This window comes from Limulus polyphemus, unplaced genomic scaffold (assembly GCF_000517525.1).
Source record: "Limulus polyphemus unplaced genomic scaffold, Limulus_polyphemus-2.1.2 Scaffold2766, whole genome shotgun sequence".
Taxonomy (NCBI): Eukaryota; Metazoa; Arthropoda; class Merostomata; order Xiphosura; family Limulidae; genus Limulus; species Limulus polyphemus.
This window is the reverse complement of record NW_013668376.1, coordinates 102,445-111,644: the sequence shown is the minus strand read 5'-3', so window position 1 is coordinate 111,644 and position 9,200 is coordinate 102,445. Positions and strand designations below refer to the sequence as shown.

Below are 9,200 nucleotides of genomic sequence, written 5' to 3'. Positions count from 1 at the left end.
AACCCGCGACCCTCAGATTGCGAGTCGACCGCCCTAACAACCTGGCCATGCCGGGCCCTGGGTACTATTGCTGTTAACATCATTTTGAACTGTAATCTTAATATTATCTCATCAGGAGAAGACATAGGTTAATCCAAAATACATATATTAAGGCAACAATGAAGAACAATCTTTTATAATAAAAGTATAATAAACAATCAAAATGACATTCAGTATACTAAATAATATAATAAATAATACAACCCATACTGTTAATGGAAATAACAATAAATAAATATTATAGTGGATCTTTCTAATGAAACACAATCTGTCAGCTCGAACTATTGTCATAAATTTCTCTGGAAAATGTAACCTTTGTGTAACATGCCCGTTTTTACTCCAGTCTTCCGTAGAATGTTTTTGTCTAAAGAAAATTCGTTAAACTATTCTTACTGTATAATGTCAGGAGTGAATAACATCTGTTAATGTTAAAACTGTTTCAAATTAGTTGCATAATACAACCAAAAACTGGTGTTTATGAAGATACAAAATAAAATACTTGAACTGTACATGAAAATATAACAATGGTACAAGTAATACAAAGAAAACAACATTTTAAATATAATATGGGTTGTGTTTACCACTATTACTTTAATTACACATTGAAATGAACACACAGGAAGTAATCAATGCCATGCAACAATCTGTGGAAACCAAAAAGGAAACAAAATAAGCCTCTAGAAAGTTAAATACAAATAGTTGGAAAGAAAAGCTACAATAGACATTAATATCGCAAAGAAAGTAATTATAACTAATTAATGTGACTAATGTCATACTATATGTGGAACATTTATATAGCTATTGTTACTTACATGCACATTAATAACTTCAACTAATGGCAGGTAAAACTATTGTTCATAAATTTAATAAAGTGGTTCACCATCACCCTAAATAATATTCCAAAGTTTTAAATATAATAATGCTATGTAAAATTTCTAAGCCCACAATATGTACCAAGAATATTATTGAATTTTTCAGAGTTGAATGGATTTTGTGTTTAAATTACACAATGAGAAGCTGTAATTATAAAAATGAGAGTGCATTCATGAGTTCTATCCACAAAGTCTCCACTTTATTCTCCACAATACAAACTTGTATTACTTCTCATTGTTGACCCACTGATGCACTTTAAGTATTTTTCAGTAAAATATTCTTCGTTACATTAAGTTCTGTTCATCTACATTATGAATAACTGTAGTATTTCTTAAGAAATTAAACTTACCATACATAGTACAACTTTACAATTTCTAATCTACCTGTATCTACTGGTTTAATGTCAAGTCCTTGTATTATATAACACAGTTTAGGATATGTTTCCAGTGTGTATCATTTGATGAGCTCGAAAGTGTCTTCCCCTTTACATTCTTTGCCCTGATTAACATATTCGTTTCTATACAGCATGTATCTTCTGATGCATTTTAAGATTATAATTTTTTGTAAATTTTCTTCCACATACTGTACAACTGTAAGGTTTCTCTCCAGTGTGTACTTTCTCGTGTTTTTTCATTAGACTATTGCTTCGAAATCTTTTGTTACACACTTCACAACTGAATGGTTTTTCTCCAGTGTGTATCCTCATATGGTCTTGTAGGTAGCTATTTGTTACAAACTTCCTTTCACACACTACACAATTGTATGGTTTTTCACCAGTGTGTATCTTCTCATGTCTGTTAAGATGACTTTTACTTCTAAATTTTTTATCACACGCTATGCAAGTGTGCGGTTTCTCTCCAGTGTGTGTCCTCAGATGTGTTTTTAAATTACTATTTGTGACAAATTGTTTGTCACACATTACACACTTGTACGGTTTCTCCCCGGTGTGTATTCTCAGGTGTATTTTTAAATCCCTATTTGTTACAAATTGTTTGCCACACACTACACAACTATGAGGTTTCTCCCCAGCATGTACTCTCTCATGTTGTTTTAACAGACCATTGTTTCCAAATTGCTTGTTACACACTAAACAACTATATGGTTTCTCTCCAGTGTGTGTTCTCACATGGCTGTTAAGATAACTTTTACTCATAAATTTTTTATCACAACTTATACAAGTGTATGATTTCTTTCCAGTGTGTGTTCTCAGATGTATTTTTAAATTACTATTTGTGACAAATTGTTTATCACACACTACACACCTGTACGGTTTCTCCCCAGTGTGTGTCCTCAGATGTATTTTTAAATAACTATTTGCTACAAACTGTTTTCCACACACTACACATCTGTGTTGTTTCTTCATAGAGTGTGAACTCACATTTAATTCTAGATGATGATTTCTTTCCAATTCTTCGCCAGTTGATGATTTAACTTCACTATGGGAAACATTATGTCTTTTTTGGTTATTTACCCTCGATAATGTTTTATCAAACATATTAACCTCACTATACACTATACTCGGATTCAGGGATTTGTAATTTTTTGACTTTGAAAAGAGAGATTTTTGTGTTATAGTATCATGTCCGGGAAGCTGTTTTCCAGAATAATCATCCCTATATGTCTTTGGATCTGTAATCAAAAGATGCATTAAAGAAATATAGCAATTAATAACAATACACAAATGTTGATTTAGTAACTTAATAAATGGCATCATGACATTGCGTTTAGTTTAACATATAGTTAAATTGTCAAAAAACATTATAAGCAACTTTAAAATGATAAACTTGTATAAACACACCTGAAATCAAAACATATTTTGGTGGACATTATATTTTAAAGAAGTGTCTGTAGATCATAAGAAAAGTTGGATGAGACATTACAAGTTATGTAACAAACAATGACTACAATATTTGTACACATCTTGACAACTTGGATGACACAGAAATGAAGCAAAATTTCATTCCCAAATGAATGTACCAAAAATTATTTCTATTCTATATTTTGGAGGTTTTGTTTAACTACTTAACTAACAACTGCTTACACAAAAAATGAATAAAACCTAATTATTTTACTGAAATAAACACGTTTAGTAATTTAATCCTTACAATATTTAACTCCATGACGTTTTGGTTAAAATCTGTCAAAATGAATTCAATTTGATTTAACATATTGGCCAGGATATATTCTTTCTCATGTGCTCAACAGTAAATTATACTGGTGATACATTTGGATAATATAAAGTCAAAACAAATGAATTTTTAATATATTGTTTACTAATGTAAAAAATGGCAACCTTGTAATTTGAATGTCTACATCCATACGTGAAGAACCCACATATTAATCATTCATTATTGTTATACCAAGACCTTGTTCAAAACCATTAATAATGTTGCGTCATCAAGGTCACGTGACTGGTGTGGCACCACCTATTTTCTAGAACTATCCTGTACCTTCGCGAATGCTCTAGTATTTACTAGATATAGGGTAGTCTGGTATATAAAAGAGGGTGACAACATGACGGGACAATAATGTAATGTGTGTGTGTAGATAGTGAGTAATTGAACTGCAGTCAGAAGTGTTGTTGCCGTTCGTTGATATAGCGTCTGTTTTAGCGTGATTGTTGAAAATAAGTGTATCGTAAAGTTGTATTCGGAAAGAATAAACCAGTTTTATTAAGTAAGGACTTGTGTCGCTAAAGTTTCGTCGGAATGAAGTTACGGAAAGTTAATTAACAAACGGAGACATAACAATAACATAGTTAGCTCACCAGAAAGAAAAGTAAATAATTAATTAATTAAAATTACATTTGATTTCTAACTAGTAGAATTATTGCCTTAGTTTATGATTTAAAATGAAATTAAATAAAACTTAACTGATATAAGTTACTGAACTGGTTTTTAGTGAAATATTTTTAATCTTTTAATACTTAGATTTATTTTTTTAATTTAAATTCACATCTGAATAAAAAAGTAAATACTGAGTGTAAAGGTTTGGATTGTTTCAGTTGATGAACTTTTTCGATGATCAGTGTAAAACAAGAATTAAATTACAAAATAAGTAACATTCTATCATCTTTGAATTTTTCAGTCATACTTAACAAATTAACTGCGGATGACGGATATTTCCGTCACTGAAGTTCTATGGCTTAGCTGCGACTGACGGATATTTCCGTCAGTCGCACAAATATATCTATAACTCTATGCGAGTGATAGTAATTACCATTGTATTGTGACTGATGGCAACTCAGTTTTATCTGTGAGTCAGAAAACGGCAACCGAGCTGCTCCTGCAGCAGTTAATGGGTTAAGCAAAAAAGTAAACAAAGGCAAAAGTTAAGAGTAAAAAACTAAAAAACAAGGTTAAAAAGTTCATTTATGTAATAAGAAATATCCTCAATATTATTATGAACAATAAAAAACAGGTGTACGTGTTTAAAATAATACATTTCATACCCTCTTTCACGTGCGAATCTACCCTCACCAACAGTACATACAATGAGTCATAATACTTGATGATTTAATTATTTCTAAAGTACATAATGAATATAAATATACTTAATTTACTGTCATTTTAAATTATAAAACAGAAAAGGCTTAAATCTTTGATGTAGGTCTACATTATTCATCATGTTCTGTATGATATGATAGATGACTGCTACAACTACACCCGTTCTTTAAAGAACACTAATACCAGAGCAAACCTTAGGGTGAAGCAACCTAGGCAATCACTTTGGGCCCTGTGACTTGAGGGCTCAAAGTAACCTAGGCAATCACTTCGTGCCCTGTGACTTGAGGGCTCCACACTTGAAGTTAAGAGAATATAAGTTGGTATGATAAAGTTGATAAATACACAATAGTGTAAAGGTGGGCTGATGCCATTTTGTCAACCAGCAGTCCTTGAGTTGGTATTGTAACGTCATGCTATCCAGTGAGTGTGTGAGCTGATATTGTGACACCTGGTGTTTTCAAACAGTTTTTAGTTGAATTTTGAAGAGGGCCCTGTGAGCTATAGCCAGAATTATAAATGCTAACTCTAAAGAATGTAAACTCATAATGCGCTAGCCTAAATAATTAGAAGGTGAAAAACAAGTATAATTTGCCTTTTGCTGTCTATTCAGCCCAACCCAAGAATATAAAATGCATGGTGTTCCCCACTTACTCTGCACAACCAGTTTGGGGCTCCATTTGTAATTGCTTGTTTTATGTTTATCATTTACCTGTTAACCTTACCCGATATTGTTTTCTCTTCGTTTTCCTAATTTTTGTGGAATTTTAGTATTAAGGTTGTATCCCAGTATGCCAAGGTTTTGTACTGGGACAGAATTTCTTATTTTGTTATTGTTGCAATTGATTTTTTTTATTTTATTCTCACCTTTACTTTAATAATGGGTATTGCTTACACAGTAAATTTACTTACAGTTGTATTTTTAAATTCATTTCTTGTAAGGGTGGCATTCCAATATGGAACTCTCTTCTTTAGGCTTTTTCATATAACACATTCTTTGTTAGATGGTTCTTGTTTTTAATGAAATTAACCTTATACGCACAGGTGAGTCAAAGTGTGCATGTCATGACCTTTTTACAGGATAATATTCCAAACTTAATTAAACAAATTTATTATCAATGTATGTAAGTAAACTTGACATCAAAATGTAGTTCCAAATTCTAATATCATAAATTTTCAGTTTCTTTGCTTCAAAATAAAATACTTAATTAGAATATCAGTCTTCACTTCTCTGTATCAAGCGACACTTTTTAACTTCAATTTAGATTTTCTTTCCATCATCTTCCGGATTTAGAACAGATTACACTTTTATGGAGTAGATATTGCTAAGCCATCTAATATAAATGTATAGTCTTAAAACTTCTTGCATTACTGAGATATATAAAAAAAAGAAAGTCAAACCTATATAAACCCCTCCTATCACATCCTGTCTTTCTCAAAATATCAATAATCCTCTCTGACATTTGTTATTAGATTACTTATAGCTGATAGAAAGAGAATATTCTATTTTACTGAATTCTTTAGGAAGCTAGTTAATTCAAACAACAGGTTTTGAAATATTTGGCTTCAGTTTCATTTTCTAGTATAGTGATGTTTGGCCCAATCATCAAATATAACTTTTTTAACCCACTTATAGCTTGGTTAGAAAGTCAATTAAATTATAGATTATATTTTTTGCACATTATAATATTTTGTAATGTAAATTGCATATTTTAAATGAAAAATAATTATACTGTGGTGTATCAACATCTTTACAAACATGTAGGTTTACAGCACTCTGTCTTTTAGATGGTAATTGATGGAGTCCACATTTAGGTACTGATTTTCTTGTTTTTTAATGTTTTTTTTATTTTTATCTGCAAAAATTTGGGCAAGATTTTAGTAAATATTACACATTTGTTGTACACAAATAAATAAGAATTTTTGATAAAGCATTTCTACTAGAGACTTGTATATGAGATTACAAAACCTTTACTGAGCCAATCTGAGTGAGAAGTGATTTACATGCTAAGAATTAAAATAATTCTCTTCATCTCACAGTTTTCATATTTTATTTAAATAAATTATAATCTTCAAATTAATTTCAAGTTTGCTTTTTGGTAAAAATTTGCACTTGAACTGCTATTTTCTCTAACAATGTACAGTGAAATGAAAAGTTGAAAAATATAAAAAATCAAAAACACCTTTTTACCCCCCTTTTTTTCTAGCATGACTGCAGATTGTAACAGGCTATAACAATTATTTACCTTAACAGCCTCAACTTCTAACCTATTCATGTCTTCTTTAGTTTTATTGTAAAGGTTAAAAGTGAGTGATCAGGAGAAATCTTTTATTTCATTTCTTCCTCATTTAAGTTTTGTTATCTAGCCTAATAATTTCCCAATTTTTATATTTTAGTTACCTTTCAGAAAATTATGCAACATTAAATAAAAAATACACAAAAATAAGAAATCACAATCACTTTGGCTTCAAGGACACTTGCACTCAGGTGCCAAGCTTTGTAACCCTAAAGAGGTGTGGGCCTAATTATTAACTAAAAGAGGTAACAGAGTGTAATTTACCTGCTAGGGATTCCATCTGGCTTGAAGAATCACAACTATAAGTAAAATGAGGTAAATAAAGTTTTAAGGACTATACAGGATTTCATCCACATTTTTGTCAGCAGAAAATCCTCTAACAAGTGTTGCAATCAGAAAGCCAAAGACCTTTCCAAATGGCAAACTTGGTGACCTGTAACCAAAAATTCACCTTTAACGTGTAGGGGAACACTTGTAAACAAGACAAATTAGCTACACAAGCCAATTTTCTGAAGTATTTAGAGAAAAACCCCAAAAGCATGTTCATTGTAAGGTTGTTTGTTCAAAGAAGGTTGTTTGAATAATGGGGACAAAATGTATTGATAACTTCTATAGCATCTGAAATTGGTGGATAGGGCAGCTCCGTAACCAGCTTTGGAAGAAGCTGATGAGCTACATTTAAGAAACAAATTTCCTGGAACCAGTATAACTCAGTGAAAGTACTTGTAACCAGGAACATCACCAAACAAATCTAAAATGACTCTAGATAAACCCTAAAGATAATTGTGTGTTTTAAAATTTAGTCTATAAAAACTGTACATTATTAGCATCACTTAACACTAGTTTGTCTACCTCCATCTGATTAATAGATAAGTTCTTGAAGTTTACACTCACCTGTCAAACTTCCCATCACAGAGGTGATTTGTTGAAACTCCTCTTTTGATTCTTTTTCAGTTTTCAAACTCATAACATTATGTTCTAAACAATCAACAGTATCTTCATCACTCTCACTGAACTTGGAAATAATGCCATCATTTGTTGAATCAACACTTTGTTCAGTTTTGATGTTGGCAAATGTGTCCTAAAAGGAAAAAAAAATTAATAATAACCAATTCTGTCAATAAAGAACACAAGTATTAGTTTTAAAATTTCTTTTTCAACTTTAATTTCAATGTATATAGATATGATTTTGCAAAGTTAACATTAGGGTAGAGAGAAAATAAGATATTAAATACAAAGATTGGTTATTCAAATAAAAAGAAGTATTTTTTATTCTAAGCATGAACATCACAAAAAAATCTTTACTAAAGATACTTTAGGAAAAAAATCTGTTTTTTTTTTCAATACAACAGACTTATAATGTTTACTAAAAGTTTTCCAACGTTTGTGAAGATACAGTTAGTAAACTCAGTTATATTATGTGTAATTAGCCATTTGTACGAAATAATTAACACGAAAGGTTAAACCTTTCAGGCAGTATTACTTACCATACCAAGAGCTTGACCTTTTATATTCATAAATATAACCAAATATGCTGAGGTACCTGTCCTTTCTCCAGGTTATAAACTTAAAAAAGTGTAGGAGTGAATGCTATTAGAAATAACACAAAAATCCTAACTTTCACACCATTTATTTATAACATTTTGTTTGTTTGAAGTTACACAATAGGATATCTGTGCTCTTCCCACCACGGGTGTTGAAACCCGGTTTCTATCATTGTAAGTCTGCAAACATACTGCTGTGCCACTGGAGGCTATATCTCACATATTATCACAGCATTCATTATTATCTCACCAAAAGTCTTGTATAACATTTATAAACTCAATATGTATATACTTAAAACATAGCAATGGTCAGGGTGACTTTCTAGGAAGAGGTAGTGGTCAGAGAGTGGCAGCAGGGGTGCTTTCTGTTACACATTTTCAACACCTCACTCTCAATGTCCTTCCACAGCATTTCACATTTAATTAATTGACAGTCACTGGCCGTACAAGTGTCTTACTGGCTGAAGTTGAAAGGTCACGGGTCAAAGTAGGAAGTGGGTATAACTCAAGAAATGGCTCTTCATATGAGCCTTATGGTGGCTGTTGAAATAGAAACTTCAGTTGAGTTTATGTAATAATGCGATAGTGGTGGCCATTTTTTCATTGCATTCCTACATAGAGAGTGCTAATGTACTCTCTGCGATATACAATATATTTGTGTACCCTCCCCCCACACTGTGTGTGTGTGTATGTTGTTTTATAAAAAATGTAAAAAAAATAATAATTTTGGGGTGTAAGGCCGTGGTGCCATCTATAAATGTGGTTAACTTACGACAAAGATAACAAATGCTCAATAACATCAATATTGTGGGTGGAGGGGGTTGTGAACCCCCCATTAACATGCCCCTTGTTCCAAACTATGATTCTACAAAGTTTGGTTGAGACTGATCTAGCAACAATTTTTATATTTCATATATCTAAATATATATATATATATATATAGA

At 31.3% G+C, this 9,200-nt stretch overlaps 2 protein-coding genes across 2 annotated transcripts in view; both read right to left on the bottom strand.

Moving 5' to 3' along the window:
- The window catches only part of LOC106467855 (gastrula zinc finger protein XlCGF57.1-like), a 58,213-nt gene that overhangs the window by 33,806 nt on the left and 15,207 nt on the right, over window positions 1–9,200 (bottom strand). The gene's annotated exons all lie outside the window — the stretch shown is intronic.
- Window positions 1,090–7,695, bottom strand: LOC106467856 (gastrula zinc finger protein xLCGF3.1-like). The gene is made up of 3 exons (XM_022396062.1): window positions 7,607–7,695; window positions 6,977–7,011; window positions 1,090–2,541 (listed from the first exon to the last, which is right to left on the bottom strand). Exons 2-3 carry the CDS (start codon window positions 6,990–6,992, stop codon window positions 1,430–1,432), a joined length of 1,128 nt encoding a protein of 375 aa, XP_022251770.1. The 5' UTR covers window positions 6,993–7,011; window positions 7,607–7,695; the 3' UTR covers window positions 1,090–1,429.